Source organism: Mastomys coucha, unplaced genomic scaffold (genome assembly GCF_008632895.1).
Source record: "Mastomys coucha isolate ucsf_1 unplaced genomic scaffold, UCSF_Mcou_1 pScaffold17, whole genome shotgun sequence".
Classification (NCBI taxonomy): domain Eukaryota; kingdom Metazoa; phylum Chordata; class Mammalia; order Rodentia; family Muridae; genus Mastomys; species Mastomys coucha.
The window spans coordinates 20,722,082-20,738,099 of NW_022196899.1; the positions used below are offsets into that span (position 1 = coordinate 20,722,082).

The 16,018-nt window shown below is 44.7% G+C and overlaps 1 protein-coding gene across 4 annotated transcripts in view; it reads left to right on the forward strand.

Annotated features, from left to right (window-relative positions):
- Positions 1–12,168, forward strand: part of Ghsr (growth hormone secretagogue receptor) — a 23,603-nt gene extending 11,435 nt beyond the window's left edge. The window contains exons 3-6 of one of the 4 annotated variants that reach the window (XR_004120401.1): positions 3,279–4,293; positions 4,508–5,441; positions 7,519–8,046; positions 11,175–12,168. Coding sequence is in view for 3 of the 4 variants with exons in the window: in XM_031376470.1 (XP_031232330.1) it covers positions 4,652–5,441; positions 7,519–7,823 (1,095 nt within the window). In the remaining variant the exon portion in view is untranslated. Of the gene's footprint in view, positions 1–3,278; positions 4,294–4,507; positions 5,442–7,518; positions 8,993–11,174 lie in introns of those variants that run through there. The other 3 variants (XM_031376470.1, XM_031376471.1, XM_031376472.1) reach the window with 3 other exon arrangements.
- The last annotated feature ends 3,850 nt before the right edge of the window (positions 12,169–16,018 follow it).

Below are 16,018 nucleotides of genomic sequence, written 5' to 3' on the forward strand. Positions count from 1 at the left end.
AAAAAAAAAAAAAAAAAAAAAAACCAAAAAAAACAAACAAAAAACTGAAAAGCTTCTGTTTGACAAAAGACACTGTCAATAGGACAAAACAGTTGCCCACAGAACAGGGAAAGTTCTTTGCCAACCACACATCTAGAAACGAGACATCAACAATCCAAATAACCCAATTAAAATGAGGTATTGAACTAAACAGAGAATTCGTAAATAACTAAGAAGAACTTAAAGAAATGTTCAACATCCTTAGTCATCAGAGAAATGCAAACCAAAACAACTCTGAGATTCCACCTAAAACCTATCAGAAGGGCTAAGATTTAAAAAACCCTCAAGTGATAGCAGATGCTGGTGAGGCTGTGGAGCAACGGGAACGCTCCTCTATTGCTGGTGGGAGTGCAAACTTGTACAGGCAGTTTGGAAACCAACATGACAGTTCCTTAGAAAAGTGGAAATCGATTTAAAACAAGATCCATGTATACCACTCCTGGGCATAATCATATCACAAGGATGCTTGCTTAACTATGTTCATAGCAACTGTGTTCATAATAGCCAGAAACTGCCAACAACTTAGATATCCCTCAACTGAAAACTGTATAAATAAAATGTGGTACATTTACACAATGGAGCATTACTCAAGGGTTAAAAAAATAACATTGTGAAATTTGCAGGAAAATTGATGGAACTAGAGAAAAAAAAAATCATCCTGAGTGAGGTAACCCAGACCCAGAAAGACAAATATTGTATATACTCACTTAAAAGTGGACATTAGCTATAAAGTAAAGCACAACCATGCTAGAATCCACAGACCCAGGGATGCTAAGTAACAAGGAGGGTTCAAGAAGGGATGGGCACATGAATCTCTCTGGGACGGGGAAATAGAATTGCAGGTGGAAGAGCGGGGGTGGGGAAAAGGACAGGAAGGATCATATTGAAGGAGGGTGGAGGAAGAGAGTACTGGGAGAGATAACTGGAGTTGGATGGCATCTTGGGGATGAGCTAGACCCCTAGTCCAATGGACAGCATCTCAGAGATGAGCTAGACCCCTAGTGCAATGGAAACTCCCAGGAATCTAAGAGAGTGGCCCTAGCTAAGACTCCCGGCAATGGAGGATATGGAGACTGAACTGGTCATCTGTAATCAGGCGAGACTTCCAATGGAGGGATTGGGACATCAACCCAGCCACAAAACTTTTGACCTACAATTTGTCCTACCTGCAAAGGTGTATAGTTGCAAATTGAATTGGGAGCATCTTATTTGAATGTGATTCAACGTTTCAGGAAAACTGTAAGAAAATACAAGTAAAAGTAATTCTATAATTTTCCAGGTTAATCTCATGTGTGTGTGTGTGTGTGTGTGTGTGTGTGTGTGTGTGTTATATTCACATGAATGTGCAAGCTGGTACATCTGTTCCCATGTGCAAATGTGCAGACCAGAGCAGGATGTCTGCCTATTGCCTTGAGACCTGATCTTTTACTGAATTGCAAACTCACTTTGGATGCTAGCTTTTATGCTGGTTAGTGAGTTCTTGAGATACGCCTGTTCCGCAACCACCACTGAAAAAGCTGGAGTCAGCTGCAGCCATGTGTGTGGTGTGGTGGTACCTAGCTTCTTACTTGGATGGGTTTAAAGTCGGGTCTGCATAAATTCTGAGTAATCGCTCTTATCCCCTGAGCCACTTCTCCAGCCCCAGATTCAATCTCCATTAGCACTTTACAGCTCTGTACCCTATCAGATGTGGACACAGACTCATGCACACGTGCACACTCGCAACACAATGCTTTCTTGAGCAATTGAGAATAACTTGCGTATATCACAGTTGAGTGTGTACTTCTAAGCATCAAACTGTACTATAGTCATTGAGCACAGAAACTTGATGTCAATCTAATAATCCTACTCATTCTGCTACTCATAGCTAAGTGTGTCAGTTATGATAGCTTTGACTCTGTGGCAAACAAGGAGCAACATCTATAGTCATTTTGCTTCTTTGGATCCTGAGAGTTATCTGATTCACAACCACACCAAGAGCACCCACTGTCTCTCACGCTTGTTTACGAAACGCTGGGCTCTAGCTTTACTTTGTCTTATATCGCAGTCTTTAAGGAATTGTTAGAGCAATTCTTTATTTGGAGTTTGAGTCCTTGTGATTACATTTAGGATTTTGCATTCCTGACTAGAATATGAAATACACACTGGTAGTCTATGAAACCCCAGGGCAATAGAAACGACTCCTTTTGCCCAAATAGACTCCTTTCATTTCAGGTCCAATGTGCTTTGTGCCCCTTTTCTAAACAGCTGAACACATTTTGCTTTTCTAAAAGAACTCAATCCCTTCCAGATCCATTTCAGATGCCCCATCCTCTGAGAATTTTTTTTTTCTCAAACCCATGTCTCCTTATTATAGGCTTCTTGTAAATGCCTCTTAAATGTACCTGCTGGAACTGGGCTAGAATGGCTTATCTAACTGTGTCTTCATTTCTACATTAGAGGCTTATGCATAGAGAAGCTGTCTGGGTAGTATCTATTTTGTTACTAGCAGTGTTTGGTTTGTAGTTAGATTCAGTTTTATGTAGCTTATACATCTTAAAGAACTGGATCAATTTCTATAAAACCCTTTACTGCTTCTTGATAACAATACAGATTTATTTACATTTTATCTATTTTTACACTTATTTGTCTATTTATCTCTTTATTTATTTATAACGTGCCACGTGGAAGTTACTCGTACGCACATGTGGGCTCTGAGGCTGGAACTCTGGTCATCAGGTTTGGAGACTTGCTCTTTTACTTTCTGTTGGCTCTGGGTTTGTTGATATTTTCGGTAAATTCGAAGTCATTTGGGCACAAAGTCTGCAATGCATCATTGCAACTAAGCCATGGTGTGGTGAATTCACAGTCAAACTGTAAGTCAAGCTTCTTTCAGGAAACTTTTTTCATTGTGAATCTCTTATGTTACCTGTGCACACACCCAGCTTCCTGTCTTACCGACTTGTGCGCTAACAATTAAGGTGATAGAGCAGGCAGTGAGCCATCTGGCAAAGGCGTGCGGTATTGCACTCCGGTATGCAAAAAACTGTTAATGATTGATCTGCATTTTGGTGGGTGGTCTCCCTCCATCTTCACTGAGGCGCAGGACTGACTAAACTGTTGGAAAAGGCTTCAGGCTTGAGGAGGCAGATCAGAACTTTTAGCCACAAGGTTGAAGGACCCGGGCGCTGGCCGAGGTGCTGAACAGGAACCATGCAGAGGGACTTCTGAGCTCTCAAAGGGGCTTCTCAATTTTTCAGGTGTGAATTCCCAGATCTGGATAGCAGATGCGCAGGCCGTTCTCGGAAGACCCTCGCTAGGACTGACATGCACTGAGATACATTCCCACCGGATGAAAATCCCCTGTCTCATTAGCAACCAGGAAGCAACGCTAGCTCTTATGTATTTGTCAAATAGCTCGTGCATCTCTGATGTTTGGTTTCCATCCCCAACGATCCTCACACTGTCTAGCATTTTTAACAAAGAAACAACGGCAGACTAACGCTCCGAAGGTTGGAGCTCTTGCCTGGAAAAAAAAATCGCAGCTTCTATGTTGCTGATCTCTCCAAACCAAGCTTTAAAGAAGCGTAAGTTTACTGCTCTCCCTCGACGTGCGCCAGCCTGGCAGCACAGACCGCTTCTGCTCCTGCACTTGCCCCTGTGTGGGGGCTCTGCAGCATCCCTGTCACTTCCCTAGTTTACTTCAGGTAAAGGTGGCTTTCCTACTCATCCAGCATTCCCTTAACCACACCAAGTCCGAGGGCTGGGATCTAGAACAGGGCTTTCGCATACTTGGAGAACGAACCAGCTCTGGTTTTGATCTGTGACCTCAGAACAGCTTCTGGGTTTAAAATCCTGGCAAACACTAACTGGGGTGTATTCTTAAGCTCTTCCCAGATGCACACTCTTTCCTCTGATTTGAATACAAATAGAAGCTTCCGTTTCCCCCTCTGCCCTTCTTTCTCCACCGAGAGGCACACTTGCTTTTTCTCACAACCAAGTCGACCCTCTGTGAAGGGAGCGCTTTGATCCCGCTGCGGAAGGCATCTTTCTCGATGGTCTCCACCCTTCATTACTCTACCCAAATGACCTATCCTTCCCGGCCACCCTAGCGCCCAAGAGTGGAGAGAGGAGTCCTCGCACACTCGCTTTGCAGTGCCTGCCTTCCGCAGAGCCCACGCAATTCGGACGCTGTGGGGAGTACGACATGCTGCTGGGGCGAAATCGCCAGTGCCAGGCAGTGCTGGTGGCGCTGCTCCGGTGATAGGGTGACAGGTGAGTGTGTGTGTGTGTGTGTGTGTGTGTGTGTGTGTTCGAGGCTGTACTGGGAGACCGGGACTGTGGGGGGAAGATAGTGGGAAAGGGGAAGAATAGAGAGATGAGGGAGAGAGGGAGACGAGGAAGGGAAGGAAATAGGGAGAGGCGCGCACCGGGTCACTCTCTTCCTTTCATCACTAATATCCGCACCCCCATTCTACCTTCTCCCTAGGCTTCTCACTTCTCTCATCTCCAAGCATCCTTCCTGCCACCGGCGCCCATTCCTCCCTCCACGCCCCCCTCCCCTCTCTCGCGCCTAAGAGGACCTCCTTTGGGGAACAGATTTCCGCACGGCTGCGACCCCAAGCCTGGCAACATGTGGAACGCGACGCCCAGCGAAGAGCCGGAGCCTAACGTCACGCTGGACCTGGACTGGGACGCTTCCCCCGGCAACGACTCGCTGTCTGACGAACTGCTGCCGCTGTTCCCCGTGCCGCTGCTGGCGGGCGTCACTGCCACCTGCGTGGCGCTCTTTGTGGTGGGCATCTCGGGCAACCTGCTCACCATGCTGGTGGTGTCCCGCTTCCGCGAGCTGCGCACCACCACCAACCTCTACCTGTCCAGCATGGCCTTCTCGGATCTGCTCATCTTCCTGTGCATGCCGCTGGACCTCGTCCGCCTCTGGCAGTACCGGCCCTGGAACTTCGGCGACCTGCTCTGCAAACTCTTCCAGTTTGTGAGCGAGAGCTGCACCTACGCCACGGTCCTCACCATCACCGCGCTGAGCGTCGAGCGCTACTTTGCCATCTGCTTCCCGCTGCGGGCCAAGGTGGTGGTCACCAAGGGCCGTGTGAAGCTGGTCATCCTCGTCATCTGGGCCGTGGCCTTCTGCAGCGCAGGGCCCATCTTCGTGCTGGTGGGCGTGGAGCACGAGAACGGCACAGATCCCCGGGACACCAACGAGTGCCGCGCCACCGAGTTCGCTGTGCGCTCTGGGCTGCTCACGGTGATGGTGTGGGTGTCGAGCATCTTCTTCTTCCTGCCTGTCTTCTGCCTCACTGTGCTCTACAGCCTCATCGGGAGGAAGCTGTGGCGGAGGCGCGGCGACGCGGCGGTGGGCGCCTCGCTCAGGGACCAGAACCACAAGCAGACAGTGAAGATGCTTGGTGAGTCCTGACACCCGGTGGCTTTTCTTCCCCGACTGCTTGCCCTTTGCCGGGGGCCCTCTATTGCTGTTTCTGGTGGTCTCTGTCTCCCCAAGTCTCTCAAGTCAGTCTGTCTCTGTCTGTCTCTGCCCTTGGTTTTTGATCTAACTGCTTTCCATTTTCTTCTGTCTTTTCCTGTATCTTCTCCACGAACCCCCACCCCCACCCCCATATTGGCAATTCCTTAAAATGAGTACTGCTCTGGGAAACTTGGTCCAAGACGGAAATACCTCATCCCAGTTTATTGAGGTCTCTTATTGATAATGGTGAGGTTCAGCTTTTTGCCTCATGTAGAATCTGTGGTTATCGGAGTAATACTAAGGTAAGCAGGCAGGCACTGGGTTTAGAAATTGCTCCATGGTACATCTAAAACCAAAAGTTTGGGTCACTGTTAAAGACGATTTATAGATGTGTCTTGTTTGCTTTCAGTATTGGGATTTGTTTTCTGCTCTGCGACTTTCTCAAATAATTACATCCGCTCTGTTTACTCTGTGGTTTTTGTAAGGGGGAGGGGTCAATGCCTGGGCCTCCTTTTTCCTGTTTTTGTCTTTGTCTCCCCAGTAGCATAGGCCAGGGTAGGGTGGAGAAGCCATCCTTTCCTCAAGTTGTCCTTCAGGAGCCTCTGGGTACAGGGTCACAGCTGGGTGTACCCACAGTTACCGCATACACACCGCTCCCCCAAAGGCATGCACTTGGTGTAGTAAACTCACAAACAGGGTGCTCATAGCCAAGAAGAACCTCTGATGTCACTTTTCAAGGCATTCCATGGTTACTGACATTTAATGCATGTCAGTTTTTGCAGGGTGATTCTCGTTTGTATTTTATCATGCTCCAGATCTGCATATCAAAATGATGGAGATTTCCCCAGGAATGTCAGATTTTGTTTCCAGGCCAGTGACTGCCCTGTGTCCTCCACAGGACTGGCAACTCCTATGCACCAGGCAGAGGCCTACCTTGCTTCTGTGGTGTGTCAGCTTTTTCTATGTACCTTCATCCTAAAGAGAAGTTACTGATAACCTCCAGTTTTCTAAGTTACTAATGTCCCCACTGGCATCTCAATGCCATTTCCATTGTCACCTTCCATGAAAATTTGAAGGGGACCATTAAAGGGGCACAAGAACCAGAACAATATTTTTCTCTCACTTCTGAATTTTAAAAACAATCTAAATATTTGGAATTATCGAAGAAAGTATCTTACATGAGTAAAATAAAGCCTTGGGTGGGTGACAATTAATGCTGGCTGTCTTAACTGCCCCTGGGTGGATGACAATGAATGCTGGCTGACTTAACTGCCCCCCCCACACACTTTATTTGTATCTTTTAGAAATGACATAGGCTTATTTTCTCAGGGACTACTAATTCCAATAGCATATTCAGTCCCTTGTAAAACTTACTTTAAAATTCTGAGTTCAGTGGTCCATGAAACATGACAAAGCCCTGTCCTAAAACAGAAAGAAAGACATCAGAAGACAGGCAAAGAAAAGCCAGGTCCTTTCTCCATTCCCTTACCCACAAAATTAAATTTATTGAGCCTATGCTGTAGTCAATGAATCTGTGTTTCGTAGGCATGCCCACAAGGGTACTGGAGCTATTGCTAAGTGTTAGTGCATTTACTGGACATGCTTGACCCAACATGGAGGGGGAGAAGTACTCCTGGGAACCCTGACCCACTGCTGTGGTGGAGAGCAAACATCTTCCTTCATTTATATTTGTGTTCTGAGTGATGCCTATAAATGGAGGATAAATAAACTGTTCAGTTGGGTCATCATGCCAAGTCAATCACAAAGCCGAGTTGTTAAAGACTGGGAAACTCAGTGAAGATTGTTGTCAGACAGACAGTCTCACTGTGTTATAGTGTTAGAACAGATGGAGGCAGTATTTATGCGAAGAGCAGGGGGTCGTGTTTCCCATGTCAAAGAGCAAGACGCGATGTTAATCAGTGGGCAGGCCACTCATGGAGAAAAGAGATCCAGGACTTAAAGATGTAAGTCATTTGTGCCATGCCCCACCCTGATTGTCTCTCTCTGTGCGCCTTCAGCTGTGGTGGTGTTTGCTTTCATTCTCTGCTGGCTGCCCTTCCACGTGGGGAGATACCTGTTTTCTAAGTCCTTCGAGCCCGGCTCTCTGGAGATCGCGCAGATCAGCCAGTACTGCAACCTGGTGTCCTTTGTTCTCTTCTACCTCAGCGCTGCCATCAACCCCATTCTCTACAACATCATGTCCAAGAAGTACCGCGTGGCCGTGTTCAAACTTCTAGGATTTGAATCCTTCTCCCAGAGAAAGCTTTCCACTCTGAAGGACGAGAGTTCCCGGGCCTGGACAAAGTCGAGCATCAACACATGACAGCGCGCATCACATCTCTCCGTCATCGCTCATTGCTCCACACCAGAAGCCATAGCCGAGTGGGAGTTGGGAGGAGGCAGAAGATCAGTTTGGGGATTAGAGACACATGGATCTGGAAACAATCGGGGGTGGGGAGTAGAGCCAGATGGGCAGGGTCCGCGCAGACTGATCTGCTTGTGGGCCCACAAGAGCACTCGTGCGCAGCCCCTGCACACCCGTGTCTGTGAGTTTTGCATTTGGAGCTACTGGCGATTTTGCAGAGGGAGGAACAGGGCAGAGCAGGCACCGGCTGTCCTTCTTGGTGTGTAACACTAAACCCCATTTGCTTTTCTCATCAGAATAGACGTAAAATGAGATTACAAACAACAACAACTTAAGACATGACCTTTCAAAGCCAGCAGTCTCCACAAAGCTCCATCCCATGCACCCCAAAGCACCATAGCATAAGGCATCTACGTAATCCATAGACAGTGATTAATGAGAACTCTCCATCCCTTCCTTAGCATAGTGACTCTGAACTCTAGCATGTTCCCTATACACGCAGCCCACTTGGAGGTGGGCAGTGAGTTCCATTAGTAATATTGGATGCATTTAATTTAAGCATAGAAAAGTAGATCCAATGGCTTAAATTTTGCCAACACATTTAAAACTTAAGTAGCATACTTTACAAAGTCTTTGTTCTAATTCAGAGTTAATTAAAATAAGCGATTCAGTCCTTCAGTTGTTCTAGGTGTATTTCAGGTATTTGACAAATATGGCTTGTGGTCCTCACACCAGGCAAGTACTCCAGAGTCCATGCAAAAGAATTACTAATCTCATATAAAAGTCGAAACTATGTACCTGTTCCTTTCAACTGTTTTTTAATAGTAGATTAGCATACCAGCATTTTAGAGTAATAAATCCTATGGTCACACAAATGCTTTACCTTCACAATGGGAAGAGAGTGGAATGCATCTTAAAAATAAGTTATACATTTCAAGAATACGTTTAATTGCATGTATTGATTCAGAAATATTTTTTTAATATTCCTGAAATATTTTGAAAAACACAGCTAATCACAGACTGCCTTTTTTGACTTAATATGTGAACTAGTCGTAAGCCTTTAATTTGTGAATGAGGTAATTATTATTTTTCTGGCCAGCTTATATAACGTAAGGAATATCAGAAAGTTTCAAATGGTAAGGCAGGCTCAGAATTTCCCCAACATTTCTGCCTATTTCTATTCAAAACTTTAAAAATGTGTAATAATTTATCTCAACTCATTTCTACCGTGTCTGATCTCCAAGGTAGTATTACTATCGCATGCCACTGCTCGGCTGATAGACATGGTCAGTGGACTTCTAATCTCCTTGATCGTCATAATTATGAATGTGTACACCTTTCAATAAGTACTGTGCATTTGGCTTCTAAAAATTAAATTTTCATTTATAAAGGCACTCCCTTCTCTATATTCAACAGGATGACCTAAATCTATCATTCCAAAATGATTGCTGGCATTCCGTGAGCAGCTCCTACTGAAAGGACTGTTTAGGCCACTTAAGGAAGTTAATGTCACGGTTGTTCTGCACCTGCTTAAAAGAAAAGATGATTATACTCAAGTGGTAGATTACCTATTTACTTTGGAAGCATCAAAAGCCAATCACACTTATAAGTACTTTTAAAGAAATATTTTTCAAATCCATTTGAACACAAAAGTCACTCTAAACACACAAGGTTAACCAGTTGACTCTTCTGTTAATTCTTGGGAGTACATCAGCAACCACACGGATGCTCTCAGTTCTGAGAGATATGTGTTAGGCATCCAGTGCCTAGCTCCTCAATAGTGCTCTGTAAATTAAAAGGAGGCACTTTGGTTTCTCAAGGCTTCAGAGTTGTGTTTAAATACATTATACTTGAAAGGAAACAAGTTTTAAAAATGAAATATTTAATCACTGTTTTGAAGAGAAACTAGCCCAACTTCTAATTAGTTTCTTAATCTCTTCACTAGCCCCATCTCTTTGGGTCCATGCCAGAAGTACTAACCTCACATCCTGAGAATGAATTACAGAGAAAGGGCCACCCTGTTTCCCACTGGTTACCCTGAAAAGTGAAAGGATGTGTTTGGAGAAAGGAATCTCTAATTTGTCCTCTCCACTTACTACCTTTTTTAAAAATTGCTTGCACGTTCTTTATGTTATTACATTTCTTGTTTTGTTTAAGACTCAGGGCAAAAGAAAATTACACTGAAGCCAATTGTTTGGGAAAGCTCACCTTTGGTCAACATTTTGGATGTGCCTGCTATGTTCTGAGCTACAAGAAATTAACAACCCAAAGATTTTGTTAATTCTTATTGACCTCAGCATCATCTCTGTGTTTTGTTGCTGTGGATAACATACGGAGACGTTTCAGTTATGCAGTAGACATCTCTAGTGGGCAGTCTATCGAATCCTCCTACCCCAGGACTACAATGAGCCATTCAGCCCACTGGTGTGTTATAGTCTTGGCTGCAAATGCTTGAATGGGCTGTCACTACAGTCTTTGTAGAGAGAGCTAATATGTCTGCTAGTGAGAATCGCGCTGAAGGCATTCAGAAAGCAAAGAAGCCAGCTTCTCTCTTATCCTTATTTCTATTGCCCTGGCTACCCCCAGAAGCTAGGTTTCTGTCACTGTTTAGGCAGTCTCAAAGGTTGGAAAGTCTAGCTGGGTGTGGTGGTACATACTTGTGACCTCAGCACTTGGGAAGCTGAGGCAAGGGGATTACCAGGAGTTGAAGGACTGCCCAAGTTGTTTAATGAGTTCTGCCACAACCTCGGATGCAGAGTGAGGAGGTCCTATCTCCATAAGCAAGCAAGCAAACAAACAAACAACAGTGTTAAAATCTGTGGTAAGGAAATTTAGAAACACTTCTATACTGCCTATGCCTAGAAAAATCACTTCCTAGTGAACTTTTAGCTGCAGTGCATGCTGTTGTGGTGAGAAGTTGTGACGGATGGACTTAACAGTCTAGTTTTTTTTTTTTTTTCCATGCAAACGCTTTTTTAAAAAAACTCAGTTTGTCTTTTTAAAATTTATCCATATACTTGAATTTAATATCAAAAAAGAAAAAAACTGTGAGATTTTGTGCAAGACTGGTGCCTACACTTTTGTCTCTTAAAGAGCAGTCTGTACCTCTTTGAAACATTACGTAATATTTACATGTACAGAGCGTTCTTGTCACAATGTGTAAGCTAATGGAGACCCTGTGTTTTCAGAAACACTGCATCTAGTGTAAAAAAAAAAAAAACAGCATTACAGGGAAGAGATGACTCCTTGAGGACACACCATGTCTAACTTGGTTTGTTAGCTAATGCGTCACCTGTGACTTCTTTGCAGAACTGTGACAGGAGCTGGCCTGTCCAAGATTAAGTTGCATGGATGATCAATGATACGTGGAAGTTCAGTGACTTGGAGCACAATCTGTTTACCTGCTATTCAGGATCAACAGGAAGTTACACAGTAGCAACACAGGCCCCCAATATTAAGCTCATGCCACTTCTGAATTCGCATTTTTTCGGATACAACTGTCCAAGTCTTGCAATTGTAATACTATAAATGTGAAGCAACTGAGGAGGAAGATTCTGATGGGGTTTCTTTTTTGTGGTTTTCCTTCTGAACGCTAACGCTTTCCAGGCACTGGAAGTAGAGATTTACACTGGCAACATTGTTATTTCTTCAGTGTTGTGTGTTTATGGCCCTGCTACCGTTTGACTCCTTACTGGAATTTCCACTAATACTTTATGCCTTTATTGTATGTACTACATATCTTTGCTCAAAAGACCTGTCAGCTATTCTCAAAACTGGAAGAAAAAAAAAAAGGTGAAAGAAACACCCTACTTTCAGAAAACATGTCTCATGAAGATGGCCTGAAAGTTCACTCAAAATAGTCACAAATGCCCTCTCTTGGCGCCACTTCTCCCCAAACACAGAGAGAAAGAGCCCCGGTGGAAAACAGCTTGGTAGATTTCCATAGTCTTAATAATTCAAACCCCAAATCACATGTATAGCTTAAACCATACAAATGTTTATACTCCTCGCATTTAGCATTGTGGATTTAATGTATTAGAAAACATTTGTTCAAGTGACTATTTTTAAACCGTGTAGCAGCATGACAGATATATGATGTAGCTTGGGTCTACTAACTGGTCCATTTATGTCACCATAGTGTGTCAGAAATGTCACTGGGGGTATTTTGGCTTCTTCCTTTGAAGATGTTTGTATGTGTTAAATAAGACTTTGCTGTAGCTCCCATGGGCCTGTCTCACAGAATTTACATTCCTTTTCCTTGGATATAATAACCAAATAATTGCTTAATAAATATCTTGTGAAAGCATGTGGTGTGTTTATTGACAGGAGTGTGTGAGTTACTCTCCTGCCCTCTGGACCTCATTTTAGCTCCGTTTTGTCCTTTGCATGTCTGAGATTGGTGGCTTTAAGGAGGTGTCTGTTCCAATGGACTGTGTTTCTTCTGGGGATCCAGTGTTTGATGGAAAGCCTTGAACCCAAATTTGTGTAAGAGCAGTGGCACTTGTTGAGTCCCTGGGAGCTCTAGGGGTACTGATTAGTTCATATTGTTGTTCCTCCTATGGGGCTGCAAACCCCTTCAGCTCCTTGGGTCCTTTCTCTAGCTCCTCCATTGGGGACCCTGTGTTCAGTCCAATGGATGACTGTGAGCATCCACAGCTGTATTGCCAGGCTCTCGCAAAGCCTCTCAGGAGGCAGATATATGAAGCTACTGACAGCAAGCATTTGTTGACATCCACAATAGTGTCTGGGTTTGGTAACTGTATATAGGATGGATCCCCAGGTGGGGCAGTCTCTGGATGGCCTTTCCTTCAGTCTCTGCTCCACACTTTGTCTCTGTATCTCCTCCCATGGGTATTTTGATCCCCCTTCTAAGAAGGACCAAAGTATCCACATTGTGGTCTTCCTTCTTCTTGAGCTTCATGTGGTCTGTGAATTGTATCTTGGGTATTCTGAACTTCTGGGCTAATATCCACTTATCAGTGAGTGCATACCATGTGTGTTCTTTTCTGATTGGGTTACTTCACTCAGGATGATATTTTCTAGTTCCATCCATTTGCCTAAGAACTTCATGAACTCATCATTTTTAATAACTGATTAGTACTTCATTTTGTAGATGTACCACATTTTCTGTATCCATTCCTCTGTTGAAGGACAACTGGGCTCTTTCCAGATTCTGGCTATTATAAATAAGGCTGCTATGAACATAACAGAGCATGTGTCCTTATTACATGTTGGAGCATCTTCTGGGTATATGCCCAGGAGTGGTATAGCTGGGTCCTCAGGTAGAACTATGTCTAATTTCCGGAGGAACCGCCAAACTGATTTCCAGAGTGGTTGTACCAGCTTGCAATCCCACCAGCAATGAAGGAGTGTTCTTCCTTCACATCCTCACCAGCAGGTCAGATAGAAATTTAAAGGCTGAATGTGTGCCAGCCAGGCACTGGATTTCAGGCAAGTAGATCCCAGGGGCCAGAAGACCAAGACCTCAAATTAGAGAACTCATTATTATCATCAATTTACATTTGCTAATTTAAAGGTGTTAGAGTAGTCACTACCCAGATAGGGACCATCCTTAGTTTGGACCTCTCTCTCTCTCCAGAGTCTCGGGGGCTGGGTGCTCTCTTGCTTTCTGGAGTCAGTAGCTCCTGACTTCAGAATTGGTTTCCTTACTGGAGCCATAAGATACATCACCAATAAGTAAGTACATAGCTTGAGAGTCTGTATGACAAGCTTCTAAACCGCATGTACCTTCTGATGGCCATTGCTCATCAACACAGGATGGTGCAAAAGCATGAAGATTAACCTACAGAGGAAGCAATAGAGCTGAATGCGTCTGAGTACCTGGGAAACCCGTCTGTCTGCGGATGGCAATTAACAATTTAGAGCAATGAGGAATGTCATTATTTAGGAGACACTATGCTGAAGGCCTACAATTAATTTTCTTATAATTTACCCCAGCATACACGGGAAATAAAAACTTCTCTTATTCCTACTAGAAGGAGAAGGGAAGGGGAGGGGAAGGGGAACAAGGGGAAGATGGGGAGGGAAGGCTGTGGTAAGATTGGAGGAGTTGTAACTGTGGCCACTGAGACAAGAGAAGTCTTGACACAGTCAGGCAAAGCAGGACTATAACGTGATCTCAGGTTGGTTAGACCCAGGTCTCCTCATTTCCCCCATACCATTTTGTGGAAATTTATTTTTATTTATGCATGTATGCACATGAGATGGGGTATGTGCTCTCAAGTGCGGGTGTCCATGGAAGCCAGAATAGGGAATCAGATCTCCTGGAACTGGAGTTACAGATGGTTGTGTGCCACCCCTGGGTGCTTGTCCTCTGAAATGTCAACCAGCACCCTTAACTGCTGAGACACCTCTCCAGCCCATCATTTCCCCCAGTTTAGAGTATCTTGTAGACATGAAAAAAAAAAAAAGATATGGTAGGGTAATTTTCACAACACGTGTAAGCATATTGTCTTATGTTAAAGAAAAATATGTTTGAAGAGCAAAAGGACTGAAAAATATATACTAAAATGTTTTCCCATGGCTCTCAGTATTTCTTTCTGTTTTTCTGCCCTCATGAATTTAGGGTTTTTAAAATCAAATTGGGGAGGCTGGGTGTACTGGCTAGTTTTTACATTAACTTGACATAAGCCAAGGGGCATCTGGAAAAGAGGAATTTTGATTGAGGATAATGTCTCCAGATTGTTGGCTTGCAGGCAAGTCTTTAGGGTATTTTCTTGGTTGATAATGATGTGGGATGGCCTAGATCACTGTGGGTGGAGACACCCCTGAGCTGATGGTCCTGCGGGTATATAAGAAAGTGGGTTGAGCAAGCGAATAAGCAGCACTCTCTGGGTCTCTGCATCCGTTCCTGCTTCCAGGTTCTTAACTTGACTTCCTGCTCCACCTTCCTCCAAGGAGGAACAGTGATATGGAAGCATAAACCAAAGAAACCCTTTCCTCTCCAAGTTTCTTTGGTCATGGTGTTTCATTGCAGCAATAGAAACCCTAACTAAGACACCGTGGGGATGACTCAGAGGGTGAGATCCTTGCTGTGAAGATAAGAAGAAAATTCATCAGTATCTATGCAAAAGCCATCCATGACCACAGGTATGTGTAACCCTATAGTTGGGGGCAAAGATAAGCACATCCTGGGAACTTGTTGGTCAGCCAGCCTAGCCTCAAACAGCAAGCTCCACAGGCAGTGAGACCATATCTCAAAAGTAACCTTGAGATCATAGAGGAGGGCACTCAGCCTCCTCTTCTGGCCTCTACACACACACACACACACACACACACACACACACACACACACACACACACAAACACACAAACACACACGCACACACTACTAGTGCTTGTTTTAGTCAGCATAAAAAATAATAGACATGGCCATGACATTTTTATAGAGTTCTCATCCCGATTTGCTGGTTCCCAACATTTCTGCGAAGGAGCTCTGACAATTGGTAAAGTGAGTCACCACAGTGTAGGGAGATAGCTTCCCTCCATTCATGAGCCAGCCCCTGCTTTTGCATCTAAGCCTCTGTCATCTTCTGGGACTCTGAGGTCCTTGGCTCCAGGGAGAAGCACAGACCTGGGGAAGTGTCTTCCCAACTGGAACTCAAAGCTTGGGCTGCCGCCATCTCTCAGTAGAATACCAGCTGTTCCCTGGATGGAAGACAGCCAGCCTCATTTGCATTCATCTGTCCAGCAAGTCCCTTAACCTTTTGCTCCTCATTGGAAGCAGTAGTAACCAATCAGGTGCTCATTGTGCGGTCACAGTTAGTAGTTTATCACTTAGCAAAAACAAAGTGGCCCCGTTCGAGCCCCATCTCTGGCCATGCTCTGCTCCCTGCACAAGCTTCCCAGGAACTTTATGGTGGAGAGAGGTTCCAACAGCAGCTGCATACTTAGCAATGCTTCGTAACTCCTCTGGCTGAGAAATTGACTATGTACCGGCAAGCTTGCCAAAATGCAGCAGATAGGGGAGGTGGAGACAAAGGGCTCCCTGGACCCCCAGACTGGCCAGCTTAACATGCCTCGCAAGCTTCAGGCCAAAAAACAAGGTGGATGGCACCTGAGGAATGACGTGTGGGGTTGACCTCTGGTCTACACACTCACAACAGAGAGAGAGAGAGAGAGAGAGAGAGAGA